General features: G+C 46.3%; 1 protein-coding gene across 1 annotated transcript in view; it reads left to right on the top strand.

Moving 5' to 3' along the window:
• Window positions 1-24379, top strand: part of LOC309547666 (amine oxidase [flavin-containing] A-like) — a 223767-nt gene that overhangs the window by 57139 nt on the left and 142249 nt on the right. The window contains exon 3 of the mRNA XM_082247561.1: window positions 7868-8005. Within this exon, the coding sequence (XP_082103687.1) occupies window positions 7868-8005 (138 nt within the window). The remainder of the gene's footprint in view (window positions 1-7867; window positions 8006-24379) is intronic.

Here is a 24379-nt window from a genome sequence, read left to right on the forward strand (position 1 = left end):
TCCTCTCCAAACTCCCTCTGCATTGTGTCAAAATCTGCCAGGAACAGTGTTCATCTTTTCAGCAGCTTCTCTAGGCAGAACATTATTATTTGAAGCCCTGCAAAAGGGAGATTCGGAATGGCTACCTACTTTAAATAAAAATAATAAGGGATTGTTTCATCTAACCACCTTACCGATTCATTCTTCTGACACTCCACCCCAATTCTTGGCTGTTATCTGGCACCAGATTCTTATCTATAAACGTTGCCCTTAAGCCTTGTTATAGAGCAGGGGTCTCCAAACTTTCTAAACAAAGGGGTCAGTTTATTGTCCTTCAGACTTTAGGGGGGTCGGACTGCGGAAGTGGAAATTTTCCTGGCATCAGTGGGCGTAAATGGCACATTTGGTATTCGGGGGAAGAATAATGCCCCATTGTTGGGATCATTGGGAGGAATAATGCCCCATTTTTGGTGTAAGTGGGAGAAATGGTGTTAATATCAGTTGGTAGAATAGTGTCTTGAATCAATGAGAGGGATAGTGCCCCAAGAGCTGGTAAAAGGCAATCAAAAAGGCCATATCTGGCCCCCCAGGCCACAGTTTGGAGACCACTGTTATAGAGGGTATCCTAATAATCCCTTAAAAAAAACTGCAAGCTGGTGGATTGCTAGTTTTTAGTACTGTTTTTTAGAGGCATTGTACATTATTGCACCTGATGCTGAACAGGGTATTCTACTACCAGGGTTAGTTTAGCATTGGGGATTAATGTAGGCCATAGTTTAGCTGGATATAAGAGTCAGGGTTATTGGGAATTTAGATTGTGTTATGGTTAGCGTTTAGGGAATTAGAGGAGACCTGTACTGAGGATGCTGTGCCCAAAATAATAAAATAGTGTGTGGATATAGCAGGAGTTTTGTTTTCTCATGTCAAAACTGCCCCTTTGATAACCAGTAGAATAATACTAATGAAGCAGCCAGAAAGGTGGTTGAAGAACAGATTGACAGACTAAATAAAGAAGGAGCAGGTAGATTGTTGCATTGGAGATCTCCAGGTACAGCTTTCTCTCCAGAAAGCAGCACAGTAGTAACATCACCAGGTCTCACTCTAAAGCAGTGTTTCTCTTTCTTTCATTGATGCACACAGCTCCTGATATTCATAGCCATTGGGTTATACTGCCCCCTACAGGAGTAGACACTAGGCAGAAAAGAATTCTGGCTACACCCATGGGTAGTCTGAGGGGGTATACTCCCTCTCTGCTATATCCACAATTTTTTTGATTGAAATTTTTTTGAATGAAATTTTTTTTCTCCTGTATTTTTTTTCCCTGTGTGATCTACAATCAACTGCCAGCAAGCGTGCGCAGACCTCAGCTCCATACTAGGTCGGCCGGGACTAGACGGGGGCCGGCCTGCAAGTTAAACGCCTCGTGAGGTCACATACGACTGGGTCTTGGCCCAAATCGTAGAATTCCTCCTGGCCGACAGCCCCCTATTTTGATGGAGAGGGGTTCTGTATGGAGCGGTGCCCCCCCTGGTTCCTGATGTGGTGAGTAGCTGTCCCCCTCCCCCTGGAGGGGTTTGGGGTGGATGTGGGCCCCTCCTTGGAAAGGTCAGACCCCCGGGTTCCCCTCCTTCCGGCAGGCACCCCCCCCTTGCCAAGTCCCTCATCCTGCCACCCCCTCCATGCTGGGGCTATTCAGGTGGTCTGGCCACTTTCCTGGGATGGGGGCAGGGCGCTAACTGGCAAGGGGGCCAGGGATTGCGCCCCCGGCGACTGGATGATCGATTGCGGGGGGGGGGGGGTTTACCTGGTGAGGGCTCCTACCAAGGCCCCCCATCCTGCCGGGATCTGTCCTTGAGGCCTGGTCTCCTTCCTGGGTCCCTGTAAACCTTGTGGTAGCCGCCATTTTGTTGTAGCCTGTGTGTTTCTATACACGGCGGCCATATTTGTGTAGTTCGGCGACCGTTTTCTTGTGGTTTGCCATTGGAAATAGCGGCAGCCATGACAGTGGAGCCCTGTGGATGTCGATTTTGGCAGTGGGAGCCCCTCCTCATTCCCTGGTTCTGACTCCTGGATCATTTTACTTCCTGATTGACGCTCATGTGGTGCAGATTCTCCTGGTGGCTGCAGGTGCCGGTGTCTGTGGGTGGTGAGTCTGGTGGGGTCCCCTCCCTCTCTGCTGAGGATCACTTGGTGCTTTGTGCTTGGTGACCGAGTGGTTGTCCCATAGCAGTGTTTTACACTTTTTGTGGGGTCCCCTGGTGACTCATGGAGTCTTTGGAGCACATTTCCCCACCAAATCCCCTCTGTGAGGCTGCGGGCCCTCTGGGTCCCAACCATCCATCCATGCACTGACGGCAGTCCTGGAGTCCCTTGCGTTCTGGGTGGAGGTGGCTTGTGGGCGACGGGCTAGCAAAAAGCTCCCCCGCCTTCCCCTGCTTCATCTGTCTCATCAGATCCTGAATTTGATTCGTGTGACGCGGACGTGTGCAACCCTGCTGGGTCTGCAACCACGCGCCTGGAATCCTCTGATAGTGAGGATAATTCCTCCACGTCTGCGGCCACGCACAGAAAAGGCACTGGTGGATGCACTGATTGTATCTGTGTGTCAGACCCTGAAGATAGAGGACGCAGCTGAAGCTGCGACGGAGGCGCAGGTGCCCTTTGGCACTCACAAGCTATCCAAAGCGGCAAAGGTGTTTCTTTTCCCTGCCTATTTTGACAGAAGTGTCGCTAAAGCGTTAGGATGAACCAAACGTGTCCCCGTGGGGTCCCTAAGCACTTTACTAGGCATTACCCCTATGAGGAGTCCCTTCTTAAGAAGTGGACTGTGCCACCAGTGGTAGACCCTCTGGTTTCCAGAATAAACAAGGTAACCATGATTCCCGTTGAAGAGTCCCCGGCCTTTAAGAATCCGGCTGACTGAAAGACGGAAGCTATTGCCCACACTATGTACACTCTGGCTTGTTCGGCAATGAGGCTGGTATTCACCATAGCCCTAGTGTCACAAACTCTGACCAAGTGGGCTAAGCTCCTACACCGTGACCTGGAGGGGAAACCGCTCCCCCCTGCCTTTGCCGAGCTGGTGGACCAGCTGGTCCAGGGGCTGCAGTTCATCTGTAATGCTTTTTTTGATGCGGCTCCCCTGATGACTCACCTCTCTGTTTTGGCAGTGGTCCTTTGGCGTGTTTTTTGGCTCAAGTGCTGGTCTGCGGATCAGACTTCAAAAAAGGCCTTGACTGATCTCCCTTTTCAAGGAGATCGTCTGTTTGGAGCTACCCTGGATGACATCATCAGAGGTCTCAGAGGGGGTAAGAGTACATTTCTTTTGCAGGTTACTAAGGGCAAGGAACCTCGTCATAGCTGTGGGCCTTAATTCTTAGCTCATACGTTTTTTCATCCCTCAGGGTCGACTGAGAAGGGCTCAAAGCCTTTCAGTGCCTCTTCTGGAGAATCCAAAGGAACCTGGTCTGGCAAGCCAAGATCGGGCTTCTCTAGACCTGGGGACAAGGCTCCTTCTGCATGAAGGTGTGCTCTCATTTATTTTGGGGGTGGGTGGATGTCTTCGCTGGCTTCTGGACCCATGGACCTTCCAGGTGCAACACAAGTGGGTCAATGAAGTCATTCAGTCTGGCTATAAGATCGAGTTTCACTCTTGTCCCCTGGCAAGGTTTTTCCTTCCAACTTGCGCCTGTCTTCAGACTTCTTACAGGACCTGTTTGGGGAGGTACAAGACCTGTTCCTTCAAGAGGTGGTTGTCCTGGTTCCGACCTGAGCTAGAAGGAGGTATTTTTGTGGGGTTGTGCTAAGAGGGGATCTGGGGGGGGGGGGTTGCTGGGAGGGTGATTTGGGTGAGGGCCTTGTGCTAGGAGGAGGATTTAGGGGGAAGGGTGTTGTGCTAGGAGGGGGGATTTGGGGGTGGTATTCAAGGAGGGGGGATTGGGGGGTTGTCCTAGGATGGGGGATTTGGAAGAGTTTGTGCTAGGAGGGGGGGATATGGGGAGGAGGGTTTACAGTCCACTGAACAATGCCTCACAGAGTACATTTTAGGGCTTCTTCACAGCAAGTGCAGTATGGTAACAGGTGGGACATTGCATGTTTTCCCATACCGCACAATAAATATGCTGCAGTTTATAGATGCACATGGGTGGCATTAATTCTTACTGACATCGCCATACATCTAGCAAGTGCACGTACATTTGCACCTGCTAAGAAATCATGCTAGCACCCTTTTGCGTGTTTCACAAGCATAGAGCAGCTCAAAAAAAAAAAAAAAAATGCAACGTGTGGGAAACGCACAAAAAAGCTCAGGTGCACCTCCTGGTTCTTGATTCTAAAGGGTGCCTTGACTGAAAAAAGGTTGCAAAACACTGCTGTAAAGCTAATGAGACTAGTAGTCAGAGGCAGCAGTGTCTTAAATAATTTCACTCTGCAAATATACATCTATGAAGCTACAGAACAGATGTATTTGGGCACAGTCACAAGAAAGGGAAGTGTATTGCTATTTTTTAGGAAGAATTCCCCCCAAAAGTGGTAGATTTTTTGTGGTGCAAGGGCCAAATGTGGCCCTTTGCTTGCCTTATTCTTGCTTTTAGGGCACTATTTCTCCCACTAATACAAGGCATTATTCCTCCAACTGACATGAACAGAAAGGCATAATTTCTTTCACTGACACCAAGATGGGGGAATACGTCCTCCTACTTATACACCAATGATGGGGCACTACTCCCACTGACATAAATGATAGGGAACTATTTATTCCACTGACAGCAACAATGGGGCACTATTTCTTCCACGGACACCAAGGATGGGTCACTATTCTCCCACTAATACCAATGATGGGCATTATTCCTCCTTCCTCTGACTTTGGGGAATTTTCTACTATCACTGATCTCAGTAAACTGGCCCTCTGTTTTCAAAGTTTGGAGTCCCAAGATCTAGAGCATTGTGCGTCTGATTGCTAGTCTTACAAAAATTGGTGATGTGTTTCTTGCTGTTCTCCTTGCTGGAGAGGAATCTGTACCTGAAGACCTGCAAAAAAGCATTTCTGCTTAATTCAGACTATGAGTGTGTGCTTCCTTTGCCTCTGCTACGTTATTCCTTTTCATCAGGGGGGCATCTCTGACATGAGGAAGCAAAGCCCTGCCTCTGCCAAGATGGTCACTCACACACAGAGACACATTATGGAGCAAAGTATAGTAAGTCAATAAAGAGAATAAGATCAGGTGTAAGGAGCCTACAGGTGATGTTGATGGCTAGCCTTTCTTCCTCTGCCATTTTATTCCTTTTTATTAACTTTTCCCATTATACAAAAGAAATAAATATCACAATCTCTTTCACCACATATCAAATCCCCCCCGATTAACCCTCTTCCCTCTAAATACATACAAGTCTAGTCTTCCTTTCTCATTTTTCTTCCATGTTCTTCTACCTATATATCTCTTCCATCCTCTCTTCTCTTCTCAGTCTCCTCTCATCTCTCACCATACCCCACCAGTTCAGTATATTCCCTTGAGCTCTTATACTCAAGCCAACCTTTCCATATTTCTACAATTTTTTTTCCATTTTATCTTACCCACAATGATACAATTCCTTCATATAAAAGATTTATTCTACTCTCTTGATCTAATCTCTTATTGTTGGCTTTCCTGTACTTGCCAACATTTTGGGAATAACTATCCTATTAAATGGCAGAGGAAGGGCCACTCCCCTTCCTCTGCCATGTTATGTGGATAGTTATTGTACCAATAGTAGAGAGTGAAGGCTTTAGACAGAACACGTTTTGATTTCACAGAGGCACATTCCTTCCATTACTTAAAAGTGATGACTTGCAGATGGTATGGCTATATGTGTTCTGCAATATTTTTTATAGTCTATACTGAGAACATTTCAAGCATGTTGGGAATTTTCTAATCTGTTACTGGAAATCTTAATGAATGTACACCACAATAACTCATTGGTCTGTGGTTCATAGCTTTTTATTGAGAAATACAGATTGCCATTGGTTAATTAATATTTTAAAAAGAACAACTATTAATCATTTGATAGAACAGAATAACTTTGCAAGCAGAAAATGTTTTAGATATCCAGTATAGCATGCAATACATTATTCATCTGAAAAAACTTTGTGTAGTTTACGACTGAAGTTAAAAGTTTTATTTTATTAATGGAACCATGCTGTTAGGTATTTAGCATGCCCTATCCTATCTATAACAGAGTCTATGAAGCTAATCACAGGCAAAACAAATAACCCTTTAAGACCAGTCAGTATGTATTAGCTGGTAAAATATGGGCATTAAGCATGTGACTAGAATGTTGGCAAATATTTTGAGGCCAGAAGAATGAATTAAAATGCTATACTGAAACTAAACATTGAATTGTGACATACAGTATCTCACAAAATTAAGTACACCCCTCACATTTTTGTAAATATTGTATTATATCTTTTCATGTGACAACAATGAAGACCACTTTGGTACAATGTAAAGTATTGAGTGTACAGCTTGTATAACAGTGTAAATTTGCTGTCCCCTCAAAATAACTCAACACACAGCCATTAGTGTCTAAACCGCTGGCAACAAAAGTGAGTACACACTAAGTGAAAGTGTCAAAATTGGGCCTAAAGTGTCAATATTTTTTGTGGCCACCATTATTTTACAGCACTCCATGCACTTTTGGGCATGGAGTTTACCAGAGCTTCACAAGTTGCCACTGGAGTCCTCTTCCACTCCTCCATGACGACATCATGGAGCTGGTGGATGTTAGAGACCTTGCGCTCCTTCACCTTCTATTTGAGGATGCCTCAATAAGGTTTAAGTCTGGAGACATGCTTGGCCAGTCCATCACCTTTACCTTCAGCTTCTTTAGCAAGGCAGTGGTCGTCTTGGAGGTGTGTTTGGGGTCGTTATCATGGTGGATTACAAGACACACTTGTTTTTGTACTCCTCACCTGGTTGCCGCCACACACGCTTGACACCATCTGAACCAAATAAGTTTATCTTGGTCTCATCAGACCACAGGACATGGTTCCAGCAATCCATGTCCTTAGTCTGCTTGTCTTCAGCAACTCTTTATGGGCTTTCTTGTGCGTCCTCTTTAGAAGAGGCTTCCTTGTGGGGGGATGACAGCCATGCAGACTAATTTGATGCAGTGTGCAGCGTATGGTGTGAGCACTGACAGGCTGACCCCACCCCTTCAACCTCTGGCAGAACTCATACATCTATTTCCCAAAGACAATCTCTGGATATGACGCTGAGCATGTGAACCTGTCCTGTTAAACCGCTGTATGGTCTTTGCCACCGTGCTGCAGCTCAGTTTCAGGGTCTTGGCAATCTTCTTATAGCCTAGGCCGTTTTTATGTAGAGCAACAATTCTTTTTTTTCAGATCCTCAGAGAGTTCTTTGCCATGAGGTGCCATGTTGAACTTCCAGTGACCAGTATGAGAGGGTGAGAGTGATAACACCAAATTTAACACACGTGTACCCCATTTACACCTGAGACCTTGTAACACCAAGGAGTCACATGACACCGGGGGGGGGGCTAATTGGGCCCAATTCGCACATTTTCATTTAGGGGTGTACTCACTTTTGTTGCCAGCGGTTTAGACATTAATGGCTGTGTGTTGAATTATTTTAAGGGACAGCAAATTTACACTGTTATACAAGCTGTACATTCACTAATTTACATTGTAGTAAAGTGTAATTTCTTCAGTGTTGTCACTTGAAAAGATAAAATAAAATATTTATAAAAATGTGAGGGGTGTTCTCACTTTTGTGAGATACTGTATATATGCACTCATATAGTATATATGAATCCCACAAAACAAGTTTTCATATATTCTTATTTAAATATGTGTGTGATTATGTTGAATATATGTTTTATTGTCATACAGAACAAAGAAGTCCAGTATGTTGATGTCGGTGGAGCATATGTTGGACCAACTCAAAATCGTATTTTACGAGTTGCAAAGGAATTGGGTGTAAAAACATACAAAGTCAATGTAAAGGAAAGGTTTATCCATCACAGAAAGGTGAGTACTGACTAAATAATTCCTCTGCTGTGCTGATCCCTGTGCTCTGCTCTTGTGACCCCCTATCTTCCACCCTGCTGACCACTGTATGCTGCCCTGATGACCCTTGTACACTGTCCAATTGACCCCTGTCTTCTGCCCTGATAACCCCTGCTCTCTGCCCAGCTGACCCCTGTCCTCTGCCCTGCTGTCCCCATGTACACTGCCCTACTGACTCTTGTACACTCCCCTGCTGACCTTTCATCCTCTGCCTTGCTTACCCTGTTTTCTTCCCTGCTGACTCCTTGTCCTCTGCCCTGCTGCCCCCTGTACACTACACTACACAGTTAACCCACTGTACGATGCCCTAAAAACTAAGGGCCACTGTATACTGCCCTAGAAGACTAATGGCCTATGTAATCTGCCCTACAAACTGCTGACCCTGTTCTCTGCCCTGCTGATCCCCAGTATACTGTCCTAACCTTCTATACACTGCCCTGCTGACCTTGAATCCTTTGCCCCCCTGACATTTTTTTACTGCACCGCTACATCAGACAGGCTAGGACCTGCCCTGTGCTAGAGTAATATTGTGAAATAAAAATAAAATAATCCCACAAAAACAAATACTTCATATAGTACAGTGTTATTAAACAATATACTTATTATTAAAAAGAAAATAAATCTGCCTCTAAAAAATAAGGGTAAGCCCCCATTCACACTGGGGCGACGCTACTTCGCACCGCGACCTCCGAGGTCGCGGTGCGAGCAGCGCGCCGCTATCTCGGAGCGGCCGCCACGGACTTCGTAACATTGAAGTCTATGGCGGTCGCCTCCTGGTCGCCCCAAAGAAGCTCCGGACCCTTTTTCTGAGTCGGAGCGACTTGTGTCGCTCCTATCAGAATGGGTCCGCAGCTTCCCTATGGAGTCGCCTCACAGGTCGCCCCAGTGTGAATGGGGGCTGAATGAACAGTACACAATAATCAAGTGTAAAGTAAATCAATAAACTGTGATATAAACAAATAAATAAATATAATTGCTATTCCTTATTCAAATAATTCAACTATAAGAAAAAAACACACTATTTTCTTGAATGTAAAAGTCCTTACTTAAGTGTTCAAAACCGAACATGCAGGATTTTCAGATGAAGGTCAGCAATGGCAGCTCCATATTTCATTGACATGATTAATGTGATGACTGGCCTTACTGATAATGGAAGGCTCAGACAGTGGAATGAAAAATTGAGATTTGCAAGTACTGTAAGTTCCGCTGCTTGGATTTTATTCAAAGCAGATGAATAGGGACTATTCCAGCCCAACCCCAACACATAGACAGGGCAAAATGCTTTGTTTCCAGTGGTGTCAGTTCATATCACAGTGTTGCTCTGGTGTGCGCTGGAAAAAAGTACCGCATGCAGTACTTTTCTCAGCACAGTGGGTTGCAACACCAATGCAACATCTCTGTGGTAAATATAACTGTTCTAAAGTAATTTGTGACACTTTAATAAATTATTTAAAAAAAAAGTAAACAGTGCGATGTGCAGTGGACAGGTACAAGAACGTGTTGCTGCCTTTTGTTTGACCCACCCAGCAAACTGAAAAAGAGCCTGCCTGGGTAATACTGAAGAGGGCATGATTGGTCAGGTTGGAAAAAATTTGTGAGTAAATAATAAGCATTACTGATGCTCAGAGCCAATAAATCTCACCTACTACAATAGATCAAAAAGCTGATCCAATTGGTACCTAAATTGTGGCCAGGAGTGGGCAGTATACTTATTGTAAAGAACAGTGTTTTTCAACTTCATTCCTGAAGGACCAAGAGCTCATTTTTACAGGACTACTTTTCGTGTGAACTGCTGAGATAATATGATCCAGTGACCTGGATTAAACCATCTTTGTAACATTATTTAACTTTGAAGTCTGAAGTAAGAAACACTGGTACACAGTAGTTTACATCAGCCTTTCTTAACCAGGGTGTCGCAGCACTCTGGGGTGAGGCCAGGGGTGCCGAGGCACCCTGGTTGAGAAATATAGTTCAATAAATGTTCATTTTTATATATTCCTTCTATACGTTTCTTACTACATTTACTATCCCAGCCGTATCCACTCTAATTCCCCAGGGACACTGTTTTTTGTTTCTTCTATGAATAAGTTTGGGGAAGGGATTTCAGGCTGGCTTGGCATATCCCTGTACCCTCCATTTTTGCTGGTTGAGAAAGGCTGTCAAATCCAAGTAAGCTCCCTCTCCGCCGAATTGTACATGGGCACAGCAGGAGCTTGGTCAGAAAGTGAAAACAGTGGAAGGGGATGAGTTGGGGGCAGGGGGGTTTCTTCAGAGTCCTGACCTCTCCAGGTCCTCCTACAGGACGGCACCTAGCAGTGCAATACCCGTTACGAATGCAGGTACAGTACTGCAGTTTTTAAAAAGGTTGTGTGTGTGTATATATGTATGTTTTTATATATATATATATATATATATATATATATATATATATATATATATTGTATGTATGTCTTTTTAGGGCTTGTTCATAATAGCAGAAAGGGGTGCCGCTACTCTGAAAAGCGAGCCAGCTTGGATCTCTTTTTAGAGGCATTTTGCAGATGGTGAGGAGGGGATATGTTGCCTACCCTGTTTTAGGTCCCTTAAACTGACTAGACGGGGGTGCCTTGTGACAGAAAATACTTTTCAAAGTTCCCTGACTGGAAAAAAGATTGAGAAACACTTGTGAACATTCAAAAAGTCAGCTTACAGCTACAGCCTTTCTTAACTATCCAAAGCATCCTGTTAATAGGATTTAACCACAAATGAAGGAAGTGATCATTTCCTTTGCCTTTTGCCTTATCTTTGTGCTGTTTGTTAAGTAAATTCTTAGCATGTGTTTGATTAGATTGGCGGAGAAAAAAAAAAAAAAGAATAAAACAACATAATGTATTAAGTAAAAAAAAAAATGTCTATAAACTCTATTTTGTTGGTAAATAAGGTGAAAACTATGGGTTACCACTGCTGGTAGTACACAAATCTCAGCTATGCTTTTGTCTTCATATAATAAACATCTCTTGTTTATATTGGCTCTTATGCTGAGATTTTTTCAAGCAAACTCTGGCACCGTCTTGCTTTTTTTTTTCTTCTACTATGTGAGAAGCCTGTTTGGAACATGCCTACGCAAAATCATTTGTTAGGACACCTGATATGCCCCTGCCCATTCTTTTCCTTTTTTTTTTCTTTTTGGTAGTGGTATTAACCACTTTAGCCCCTGAAGATTTGGCTGCTCAATGACCAGGCCACTTTTTTCAACTTGGTACTGTGCGACTTTAACTGACAATTGTGCAGTCATGCGACGCTGTACCTAACTAAATTTACGTCCTTTTTTTCCCACAATTAGAGCTTTCTTTTGGTGGTATTTGGTCACCTCTGCGCTTTTTATTTTTTGCAATATTAATAAAAAAAGATCAAATATTTTGCGAAAAATTTACATTTTCTACTTTGACTGTTAAAAAATATCCAATATATTCAATTTTTGTCATTTATTTAAGGCAAAATGTATTTAGCTGCATGTCTTTGACAAAAAAATTCCCAATGAGCGTATTTTTATCCACTTTAAGACCGGAAGATTTAACCCCCTTCCTGACCAGGCCATATTGTGCGATTCGGCACTGCGTTACTTTAACGGACAATTGCGCGGTCGTGTGACGCTGTACCCAAATTAAATTTAATAGAGCTTTCTTTTGGTGGTATTTGATTACCTTTGCGATTTTTAATTTTGCGACAATTTTGAAAAAAAAACAATATTTTTCACATTCTGCTATATAACATTCCCGAAATTTTTTTTTTAGAAATCAAAATTTTTTAACATATTAGGCCAATTTGTTTTCTGCTACATATTTTTGGTAAAAAAAAATTGCAATAACCGTATTTTGATTGGTTTGCACAAAAGTTATTGCGTTTACTAACTACGGTAAAGATTTGTCATTTTTATTGTTTTTTTTTTTTACTAGTAAAGTCTGCGATTTTTTTGAGGGACTGCGACGTTGCGGCAGACAGATCCAACCCCTAACTGACATTTTTGACACTTTTGGGGGGACCAGTGACATTTTTACAGTAATCAGTGGTAAAAATATGCACTGTTACTGTAATAATGACACTGGCAGGGAAGGGGTTAACATTGTTTGTGATCAAGGGGTTAAATGTATGCCTCATGCTTACTGACGTGTGTGTGGGGGGAGGGGGATCTGTGACACGGACAGAGATCGCAGGTTCAGCTATGCTGAATCCTGTGATCTCTCCCTGTCTGTCACAGAGAAGATCCACCTGCTTTGTTTACACAAGCAGGCGGATTTTTTCACACTTTCCCCGACGATCGGGAAAGAGAGGCGAGGCGGCTGTCTAAACACAGCGGGAGCGAGCCTCCGCGGCCGAGACAGCTAGGAGTCCAGCGACGTAGGTCTACGTCGCTGGACCCAGGGCTGCCACTGTGCCGCAGTAGCAGCACAGTGAGCGGTCCTAAAGTGGTTAAGGTAGAGCAAGATTCTTCTATAAACTACCTCACTTGCACCTCATCTCAGTAACACTGCAGATAGGTAGAGCATGTTCTAGGGGTGAACTCCCACACCGCCATGGCTGGCCTTACCATGGGTTCTGCTGATTCCATTGGACCCAAGCAACTTTGAGAGGCGTGGCAAATGGACTCCCAAGATTTTTTTCCAGCAGTTTTGTGTGTCATCAGTTTGCGGTACGTTACGGGGGGCATTTCCCCGTCTCATACTGCCGCCCGTAGTGCAAACTGATGAGTATGAGGAGGTGGAACGTCTCCTCCGGGGAACGTCCCTCACGTAATCGGGGTGTGCGCAATGACATCAGACTGGTTTGAGTAAGCGCTGACTTTAGCGCAAAACGCGTTACCTTTTATGTTCCTGTCATGCCTGTGATTTTATTTTAATGCTTCAATTACCAAGGAGTGCAGCAATATTCTGGATTTTTGCATGTCTCTGGACGTCAGACATCAGCGCACTCCATCTGACCCAGGGCAGGCTGGATCTTCTAGGGCGGATGGGTGACAGGAATGACAGGAGGACACACAGTGGGTGTTTGGTGGACCAGTCCGGTGGTGAGTTATGGAAGAAGATATCAGTATATATAATATTTTCAAGATCTTATAAGTAATGGATGTGGGGGCCTTTTGATGGGCCTGGTCTTTGGAGGGGTGGTGGAAGCATTTCGTTCATGGACCCAGGCCGCACAATGTCTTGGGCCAGCCCTGCACACCGCGCACACAAACCAGGATGCCTTCCCTTTCATGGACAGAAAAACAGCACCACAGTTGGTACTTACCTTGAATAAAGAGTGTCCTTTTTGTGGGTGGCTGCTGTGTTAGGCCGAAATCCTCTTCCCCTGGATGCACCACGTCAATTGCCTCTTTGCATCACCGTGCTCCATTCGTAAAACCATATTATCTGCTGAAAAAAATTCTGATTGGAGTAGGCCGACTTTTCATTCATCCCCCTGTCTTCCATTCATGTAACCCTTTTCACTGTAGTAACGGATTCTATAAATGGGACATGACGTCAGAAAGGGTAGACATGGTTGGCAGTTCCTGTGATGAGTGCCTGTCAACACAGCCTCATTTAACCTTGAAAAACACACACCATTGCACTGCAATGCACATGGTGCTGTGTGGTTGTGGTGCGGCCCCATCTACCTGAATGGGTCACGTTCAGCATTAGTATTGCCTGCTGAATGCAAAAGGGGATATAATGTTTTGGCAGAGCATGTGTACAACCCCCTGTGGCCGATGTGCTAGGTAAACCACCTTTCTCTTACGTCCTCCGACAGTCGCCGCCTCCTCTAAGTCATCACTATTGGGTATTGTCCACCTATCCGTAGGAATAGCTAGGCATATAGACTTAGTCAAAAGACAAAAGGCATTAGCATATACACACCCACGGGGGCTGTCCCATCTGGTCAATACCCCCCCTGCATCACCACTCCCAACTCAGTTTTTAGTTTGCCTAGCTTAGGAATAGTCAGGCTACCTTGTGCTGGGGCTTCAGTCTCAGCCTTCCTAAATCTTTTATTTGATTTTCTTTTAAATGTCAGTTTTTTTCTCTCACTTTACTAGCTGTTTATTTTACCAGCTCTAGTGTTAGTTTATTCTTCGAATGAAGATGGATCATGCGGTGCTGGGATTCGGACTGGCCGCCCTGGTTCTCCAGGGCACAGAGGGTCAGATGGACCCCCAGCCCGCCATCGAGCGTTCAGCTATGGTTCGCCCTTGCATTAAGAACGACCCATCCCTGTTCACTGCAGGGATGCAGCTGTGAGGTGGCTACCTCACAGGACTTGTCTGCGATTCTGCAGCGTCATGTCCCTGGCTCACGGCACTCCCTGTCAGATGAGGACAGAGGTTTATCCGTGCATAGAGGCTCCCCCACGCCATCTGGTACAGGTAAGTACTTTCTGTGTGGGGCCTCTGCCTGGGGTGGCAGTCTGTGTTGCTGTGTGTCCCCATGTCTGTGCCTGTGTGACTCCCTGTGCGATCCCTGCGGGGTTCGCTGTGTGCAGATCTGTATGTTTGCCGGGGGTCCCTGTCCCAGTGTCGCCTTAGGTGCATGTTTGGGGGTACAGACTGTCGTGTTGTGCGGCGACCGCTGCGGGGGAAAAATCGCGCGGTCCGCCATGTTTTTTACTATGCACAAGCATATAGCCCCTCTGGGGCGAGTATACAGCTCATTTTGGCGCCATCCGCCGCCATTTTGTGGGCGGTGGAACGATCGGTTCGGCCGCATGTCGGCGGCCATCTTGGCGTATCCTCCTATGCATCCCTATGGGGCAGCCATTTTCCCTGGGGTCTGGCTTATGACCAGCCCCCTCCAGCAGCATTTCCTCTTCCTCTCAGACAGCACAGGCACAGGTAGCAACGATCTGCGGGCTCTGCAGTGTATCTCTCTCAGTCTTCTTCTGCATACTGCTTCTGGCTCAGTTTCTTTCTCCTTTTGGGGGTCTTCATAGCTGTGACAGTAGCGGTGGGCTGCGCACTCCGCAGCGCTATTTAAGGGGACAATACATTACTTTTTTGCACTGTAGTTTTTTCTTATATTGAGCCATGGATTCTCAGGAAAGCAAGTTTCCTCCAGCTTTAGTGGGGGGCCCCAGTTCTCCTGTGGCCCCGCTGCGACCTGATCTGGCTGCTGTGGTTGCGACTTCAGTGGCAAATATGGAAATGCTGATGTCTGAACGGGCTGCGAGAAAACGGCCAAGGCTGTCTCTCTCTTCTGATTCAGATGGGGATATGGATGCTGCTGCTGCTGCGAGCGTGCCCTTTTTAGGGTCCAGCTCATCCTTGGACCCCCCGGGGTCTGAGGGGGAGGCTGAGGTGGAGGGTGTTGATACATCCTCCCCAGGGTCACCCGAAGAACGGGCGACCATGGATGAGTTGATTGTTTCTGTTAAGGAAACCTTACATTTAGAGGATGAGCCCTGTCCTCCGGGCGTTGTGTCCTCATTTGGGACGCACAGGACCCGCAAGTCTGCGTAGGTTTTTCCCTGCCCAGCGGAATTCCATTACACTGTTAATGAAATGTGGCGCACGTTAAAACGTCCATTCCTGGTACCTAGTTGGTTCAAATTGCTTTATCCTTTTGCCCTGGCTACGGAATCACGATGGTGTGTGCCTCGACAGGTAGATCACACTGTGGCCGTGCTGAACAAGGCTACCTTGGTTCCTACTGAGGATACCCCGGTTTTCCGGGATCCCACGGACCGGCGGTTGGAGTCTCTAGCCCGCCTTTCCTATACGGTGGCGGGTTCGTTGCTCAAACCCGTTTTCGCGTCCGTTATGGTGGCTCAGGCGGTGGCTGATTGGATTAAGGTGCTTAGAAGCAACCTAGTGTCCGATGCCGCCTGCACGATTGGAAATGGTGGACCAGATCCATCAAGGAGTCATGTATCTGTGTGATGCAGCCCTAAATGAGGCCCCCTTGGTGGCTCGCCTCTCGAGTGTCACGGTACTTAACCGGCGACTGATATGGCTGAAGAGCTGGTCGGCCGACCAGTCCTCGTGGAAAACAGTTGCTGATTTTCCCTATGCTGGCTTTCGCCTTTTTGGCGAGGCGTTGGATACCCTGGTGAAGGGCGTCACGGGGGGTAAGAGCACTATGCTACCCCAGAACCCGAAGAACAAGTCTTTCCGTGGCAAGCGGGGTTCTGCACCTAGATCTACTCAGGGGTCCTTTCATGCCTTTCGGAACCAATCCAAGGGCAAGCCCTTCAAGGCCCAGGGCAACCAGAAGAAACCCTGGGCGGGTAAGCAGAAGACCGGCAATGCCGGTTCAGCGGGACACTCCGCCTCTGCCTGAAGGGGCGCCCTCACCCATTTCTGGGGTGGAGGGACGTTTGCACGGTTTCCTCCAACCTTGGCTGCTCCGGATCTCGGACAGGTGGGTCCAGGAAATCGTTCGATCAGGTTACAAGATCGAATTCCTTTCCAGGCCGGCGGACAGATTCTTTCCCTCCAATCTCCATCTGCTTCCGGGGCGTCTGCAGGACTTGCATCAAGCGGTGCAGGACATGCTTGCTCAGGGGGTGATTGTCCCGGTGCTTCATCGGGACAGGTTTCGGGGGTTTTATTCGAATCTGTTCACTGTGCCCAGGAAGGAGGGCAAAGTGCGTCCTATTCTGGACCTAAAAGCGCTGAACCGCTTCGTGCGTGTTCGGAAGTTTCGAATGGAGTCTCTCCGTTCGGTTGTGGCCTCCTTGAGTCCAGGAGAATTCCTGGCTTCGATAGATCTGAAGGATGCGTACCTGCACATCCCCATTTTCGAGGGTCATCAGCGGTACCTTCGGTTCGCTATCGCGGAGGACCACTACCAGTTTGTGGCGTTACCGTTCGGTCTCGCTTCGGCACCCAGGGTATTTACCAAGGTGTTGGCACCGGTTCTGGGCCTGCTGCGGGCCCAGGGCATTGCGGTCCTGGGGTACCTGGACGATCTGCTTCTGAGATCGCGTGCCAGTCAGGACCTTGTGCGCGATCTGTCCATCACGGTACAGACGCTCCAGGAGTTCGGGTGGACCATCAACGTTCAAAAATCAGCGTTGTCTCCGTCACTTCGCCTTCCCTATCTGGGAATGGTTCTGGACTCTGCTCAGGCAAAGGTGTTCTTGCCGGAGGACAAGCTCCTGACTTTGCGGGACGAGATCAGGTCCCTCAGGGACAATCCGTCCTCGTCACTCAGGACCTGCGTGCGGGGCCTGGGGTTGATGGTGTCGGCCTTCGAGGCGATTCCCTTTGCCCAGTTCCACACGCGGGCTCTCCAGACGGAGATCCTGGCCAGGTGGGACAGACTTCCTTAGTCCTTGGATCTGGATGTCTCCTTGAGTCGCCAGACCAGATTGGCTCTTCTGTGGTGGATCCAGTCCCCGTCGGTGGCGGAAGGCAAGTCCTTCCGCCCGTTGGTGTGGAGAGTGGTTACCACGGATGCCAGCCTGTCAGGCTGGGGTGGAGTCCTGGGCACCCTGTCTGCCCAGGGCACTTGGTCGGGGGAGGACTCCTCCCTCCCGATAAATGTGCTGGAACTATGAGCGATAAAACTCTGTCTCTTCCAGTGGTCGGACCGTCTCCAGGGCCTGCCTGTTCGCGTACAGACGGACAATGCTACCGCGGTGGCTTACATCAACCACCAGGGGGGCACCAGAAGTGCTCGAGCGGCCCGGGAAGTGACCGACATCCTGTCTTGGGCCGAGACTCATGTCCCGGCGATTTAGGCAGTTCACATTCCGGGTGTGGAGAATTGGCAGGCAGACTATCTGAGCCACCAAACCCTGGACCAGGGGGAATGGTCCCTACACCCGGAGGTCTTTCAGATGCTGTGGGGATCCCCAGATGTGGATCTGTTCGCATCCCGGCTAAACCGAAAGGTGGAAAGGTTTGTGGCAAGAACGCGCGATCCGTTGGCGGACGCCTCGGATGCGTTGGTGGCACCTTGGCATCAGTATCGCCTTTCCTCCGATTCAGTTACTATCCCAGTTCCTTCGCAGATTGATCTCGGAACCGCACCTGCTTTACAGTCGCTGGCTTTAACGGCCTGGCTGGACAAGGGTCTATCCTCTGAGGTTATCCCTACCCTGATCAAGGCTAGGAAATCTTCCTCTGGTAAGATCTATTACCATACCTGGAAAGCCTACTTCACCTGGTGTGAGTCCAGGGGGTTTTCCCCTCGTTCTTACTCGGTGTTGAGAATCTTGGCTTTCCTCCAGTCTGGAGTGGATCACTATAAAGGGCCAGGTGTCAGCACTGGCGGTCCTTTTCCAACGCCCTGTGGCGTCTCATTCCTTGGTGCGCACATTCATTCAAGGTGTGCGACATTTGGCTCCTCCTAGGAAGGAGCCTTTACCTCCATGGGACTTGAACTTGGTCCTGTCCGCATTGCAGCGTGCTCCTTTTGAAAATATCAGGGAGATATCGTTGCCTCTGCTGTCGAAAAAGGTTGCTTTTCTTGTGGCGATCACTTCGGCTCGCAGAGTGTCGGAGCTGGCGGTGTTGTCCTGCCGCTCCCCTTACTTGATAATCCACAAGGATAAGGTGGTGTTGAGGACACCCCCGTCCTTTCTTCCCAAGGTGATCACTGTGTTCCACCTTAATGAGGAAATTGTCCTGCCTTCGCTTTGTACAAAGCCTAAACATCCAAAGGAGATTGCTTTGCATTCCTTGGATGTTGTCAGGGCGATCAGGGTTTACCTGAAGTCTACGGAATCCTTTCAGAAGGCGGACTCTCTCTTTGTCCTTCCTGAGGGACCTCGGAAGGGCATGGCTGCATCGGCAGCGACTATTGCCAAGTGGATCAGACAGACCGTTGAGCAGGCCTATGCCTTGAAGGAACGGGTTCCGCCCTTCCCTGTTAAGGCGCACTCTACCAGGTCTTTGAGTACTTCCTGGGCCTGTTGGCATCGGGCCTCGGTGGCCCAGGTGTGCAAGGTGGCGACTTGGTCGTCGGTGCACACTTTTTCCAAGTTCTACAAAGTAGACGTTCTGGCATCAGCTGATGCTTCTTTTGGCCGCTAAGTTCTCAGTGCGGCTGTGCCATGATGGACCCTTGCATTTTGTCTCTGGGTCCCTGGCTGTTGGCATTTGCTTTCCTGGGCTGTTGCTCCTGTTGAGCATTGTTTTTTTCTGTTGCCCAGTTGGGTCTTAGGTTGCATGTAAGATTCCTTTCTCTGATGTGGGTACTGCGTTGCCTTTTCTACGGTTGCGTCTCCCACCCCTCATGTCTATACTGCTTTGGGACATCCCTATAGTGATGACTTAGAGGAGGCGGCGACTGTCGGAGGACGTAAGAGAAAACTGAATTTTTGTAAAATCTTACCTGTAAAATTCCTTTCTCTGAGTCCTCCGACAGTTGCCGCCCCCGCCCCTCTTTTGGGGTTCTTATTACCTACTGCTATACTACCAAAACTGAGTTGGGAGTGGTGATGCAGGGGGGGTATTGACCAGATGGGACAGCCCCCGTGGGTGTGTATATGCTAATGCCTTTTGTCTTTTGACTAAGTCTATATGCCTAGCTATTCCTACGGATAGGTGGACAATACCCAATAGTGATGACTTAGAGGAGGCGGCGACTGTCGGAGGACTCAGAGAAAGGAATTTTACAGGTAAGATTTTACAAAAATTCCGTTATTTTTACCACCCCCTGGCTGAACGTGGGAACGAGCCCTTATTGTCATCATTACATCGCAGCCATGAATTTTTCACTCTTCTAGGAAATTAAAGTGGTTCTAAAGACATTTTTTACCTTAACCACTTCTGAACCGGAAAGGATTCTCCCCATTAATGACCAGGCCATTGTTGCAATACAGCACTGCATTATTTTACCTGTCAATTGCGCGGTTGCGCGACTCTGTACCCAAATAAAATTGATGTCCTTTTTGTCTAGCAAATAGAGCTTTCTTTTGGTGGTATTTGATCACCTCTGCTATTTTTATTTTTTGCGCAATAAAACAAAAAATGAGCGACAATTCTGGAAAAATTATATTTTTTTACTTTGCTATGTAACATTCCCAATAAAAAAAAAAATGAAAAATCTAATTTTTTCATCATTTTAGGCCAATTTGTATTCTGCTACATATTTTTGGTAAAAAAAAAATCCCAATAAGTGTATATTGATTGGTTTGCGCAAAAGTTATTGTGTCTACAAACAAGGGGAAAGATTTATGTCTTTTTATTTATTTATTTTTTTTACTAGTAATTGCGGCGATCACCTATTTTTTTTTAGTGGGACTGTGACATTGTGGCGGACAGATCAGACACCTAACTGACATTTTTGACACTTTTGGGGGGACCAGTGACATTACTACAGTAATCAGTGCTAAAGATATGCACTCTTACTGTACTAATGACACTGGCAGGGAAGGGGGTTAACACCAGGGCAATAAAAGGGTTAAATGTGTCCCTAGGGGTGCTTTCTAACTGTGGGGGGATGGTCTTTCTGCATGAACACAAAGACCTGTGTTCCTAAATAAGAGGAACACAGGATCCATGTGCTCATAACTGACAGAACAGCTATTCTGTCTCCACAGGGAGCGATCATGGGTGCCCGGCTGCAATCGCGGCCGCAGAACCCGCTGATTGGCTTCCTCTGTGGCGAATGGTACGCGCGCACCCCCGCTTGCAGTCCCGCTAAACTACGTACAGTTATGTCATTTCGCGGGACAGAGCCGACCTGACACAGTAAAACTGCGGCGGGCGGTCTTTAAGTGGTTTAAAGAGGTTGGAAATCAACACATACTAGCTCACTATCAAATACTTACCTTAGAACGAAGCCCTCTAGCGGCGCCCGCACCCTGCAAAAACAGCTGACATCCTCCCTGATGTTTCTTTCGGGGTTTGCGGGCTCCAGCGCTGTGAGCCGCTGTTTGCGGCATGGGCTGCATGCACTCTAAATATCTCCTAAACTGTGCAAGTCTGTAGAGCTAAGAGGCTACATCCAGTTATAGTAAAGTGGTTTTAAAGGCAGAAGGTTTTTTTTTGTTAATGCATTCTGTGCATTAAAATGAAAAAACACCTGTGTGCAGCAGCACCCCTCAGCCCCCCTAATACTTACCTGAGCTCCCTCTCGACCTCACTTGCCTGATGAAGGGGTCCTGCGTGGCTCCGAAACATTGCTATGTTTTGATCATGTGACCACAGAATAAAGCTTTGGACCCTTTTGGGAAATCCTTGGTGTGCTGATGATCATAATCTGGAAGTCCCATTTAAAATAGGGGAGGGCCCGATAATGCCCCCTCCTGTGTGAATTAGAAAAGGGTACGTAGGACCCCTACTCATTCACAAAAACATGCACCCTAAAAAAACACACCTCAATACTTGATGAGTCCTTTATTAAAAAAAAAGTCACACAATCTAAATCTATCGTCAATCCCATTGTGCAGCGATTCTGGTCTACGTCAATCACACCTACCGATGAATGTCGAGACACATATGATCCCATCAATTCTCTTCTGCCAGATGACACATTTGGGTCCTTGCCACTAAAATAACCAAGGGGCAGGGTCACCTGTTGACATCATTGACCAAATATGGACATGTCACATCACCCCTTTGTTCACTTTAGCTGCAGGGACCAGGAGATGTCATTCAGATGATTCCTGCCCTATGTTTTCTTTAGCTTTAGTAGATAAACTTGCTTTGGGGGAAAGAGATAGAGAAGGAAATACACTCTGCTGCACTTGTAAGTGCATAAGCCTGTATATGTAAAAAATAAACACTAATACCCCCACATACAAATATATGTCCACCTTCTGCATTCATAAATATATATCCAGGGGCGAGACAGAAGAGGATCCTCCGGTAGGCCCCCGAGTAGGTAGGACAAACCTATTGCTTTCTCTGTTAGGCTTCATTGCCCCCTGTATTTATCCAAATATTTTATTGGGTATAATTTCTCTGTATCATGTGGTTTTACTTGACTGTTTTTCCCATCTTCTAGATATCTTGTTTTTGAAGTGCAATATATTTTTATATGAAGGTTGCAAAGGTTCATTTTTCATATTCTCGGCTCTTTATAACCTTTCCTCTAGAGCTCTTTATGAGAAAGATAAGAAAAAAATTGCTATTTCAGGCATTATTGTTGACTGCAAGTTTTCCAAGATATAGTGATTAATGGCTTCAATATACCACCAACACACTTTATGGAAACAGCAAGCGAAGGCTGTTTATTATGGATGTTCTCTTGTACTTGTGCTCTGTCACGTACACTGTGAATTCATCTTTCTCTCAAGCATGGTTAGATTTTACTGTTCCATAATAATTAACACTTAGAGAGAAAGGGAAAGACAGTAAACAGTGTACATTGATCTTTGACTTTTGCTATATTTTTTTTCTCGAATAGAAGGTACTTTGATCTTTGACATTTACTAAATATTTTTTTCTTCTAGACCATAAAGCTGATATTTTGCAGATGTTTGAGCAAAGAGGTTTATTTCAGGATATTACCTAAATCAAACCAGTGATTTGGAAAATATTTTAAAGGAAGCGCATGCTGTTTTTTGAATATATTTTCTTCTTTTTTTTATTTTTATTTTATTTTTTTTAGTAAACGCCAAAAATGAACATCTTAATCATGCAGTACAGGGTACAGGCTTGATATTCATAGGCCCTTGGTTGTAGTACCTGGTAATTTCAGGTGATTGAACACTGGCAAAGCTTTTGAGGATATGTGAAGGCATGCCACCTTGCCTTCCCACTAAAACCCTAACACAATTTCTGAGTTTTTTTACTAGTGTTCTAGGGCAGTAGTCTCCAAACAGCCAGATGCGGTCTTTTGCTAGCCATTATCCGACCCTTGGGTCACTATTTCTCCAAATGATATGAGGCGCTATTCCTCCCACTGACGCCAACAGTGGTACATCATTTCTGCCACTGATACTTAAAATGGGGAACTATTCCTCATACTGATATTAACGATACAGCACTGTTCCTCCCACTAATATTAATGATATGGGACTATTCCTCCCACTAGTATCAATGATGGGGCACTATTCCTCCCACTGATACCAATAATGGGGCACTATTCCTCCTACTGATATTAATGATACAGCACTGTTCCTCCCACTAATATTAATGATATGGGACTATTCCTCCCACTAGTATCAATGATGGGGCACTATTCCTCCCACTGATACCAATAATGGGGCACTATTCCTCCTACTGATATTAACGATGCAGCACTGTTCCTCCCACTAATATTAATGATATGGGACTATTCCTCCCACTAATATCAATGATGGGGCACTATTCCTCCCACTGATACAAATAATGGGGCACTATTACTCCCATAGATACCACTGATGGGGCACTATTGATCTTTTATTGAAAAGAATCAAGCAACATATTTTATACAAAAGTAAAAAAACAGAACTATAGTACAATATTCCAACAAAAAAAAAACAAAGGAATTCACATCCATGTGCAGAATATATACAATATATACATAATCCACTTCCAACATTCTTAGAAAACTATTTACATAAAGCAGCAGAGAGGGCCTAAGAGGCACAACCCATCGCCTATGTATGCAGCCATTTATCAAAAACTGAGCATTAAGAAAAAATCTAGGGTGATAAGAGACAGAAAGCCACACCCGGGAAAGAGACTCCTGGCAGTCAGGGAGGCTTGAAACCCCTCCACGCCTTCAGCCAAGCCCTCTGACCCCACTTGTCTCTCTCAAGCGCCCGAATCTTCCCCACCTCATGCAGAATGTCACACACCACCACCTGAACAGGAAGGATTTTACGCCGACGGGTGACCTGACACCGTGCGTTCCATGTGTAATAACGGACTACTAAACTAACTAAAAAAAGTGTATCCAAACAAAAGCCCCCACCAGTATTGAATGCTCCGTACACCCACTCAGCATAACCCAGCCTGGAGAGGAAAGGAACACCGAGGGCCCGCCCAACCTGTTTGTATACCTCTATGTTAAAAGGGCAACGAAGCAGAAAATGGTCCATAGTCTCCTCCTCACCTGCACATTCCTCCCGAGGACAACCACGATCCATCCCACTGCGGAATTTCAAATTGCCCCGAACATAGAGCCTCCCGTGGAAGCACAACCAGGCCAGATCCCTGAATTTAAGGGGGACTCTAGCCAAATTAATCAATCTTAACCCTTCCCTCAAAATTGGGCCTGGGCAATCCCTTAAGGCCAGTGGGTCATGAAAGACTTCACTCAAGACTCGGCTCATAAGGACTTTCCTCGGAGCGGATCTGAGATCTTCAGCCCACAGTCGCCACTGCCGCAGCAACTTCAGACACGGAGCGACATAGGCTGGGAGCTGACCACGATGACCCCTGAGATTCTTCACTTGGCCACCTTCTTCCCAAAGTCGCAGAAAAGGCCTAAACCAAGA

The sequence above is a fragment of the Pelophylax lessonae genome, assembly GCF_965119305.1.
Source record: "Pelophylax lessonae genome assembly, chromosome: 2".
NCBI classification, from domain to species: domain Eukaryota; kingdom Metazoa; phylum Chordata; class Amphibia; order Anura; family Ranidae; genus Pelophylax; species Pelophylax lessonae.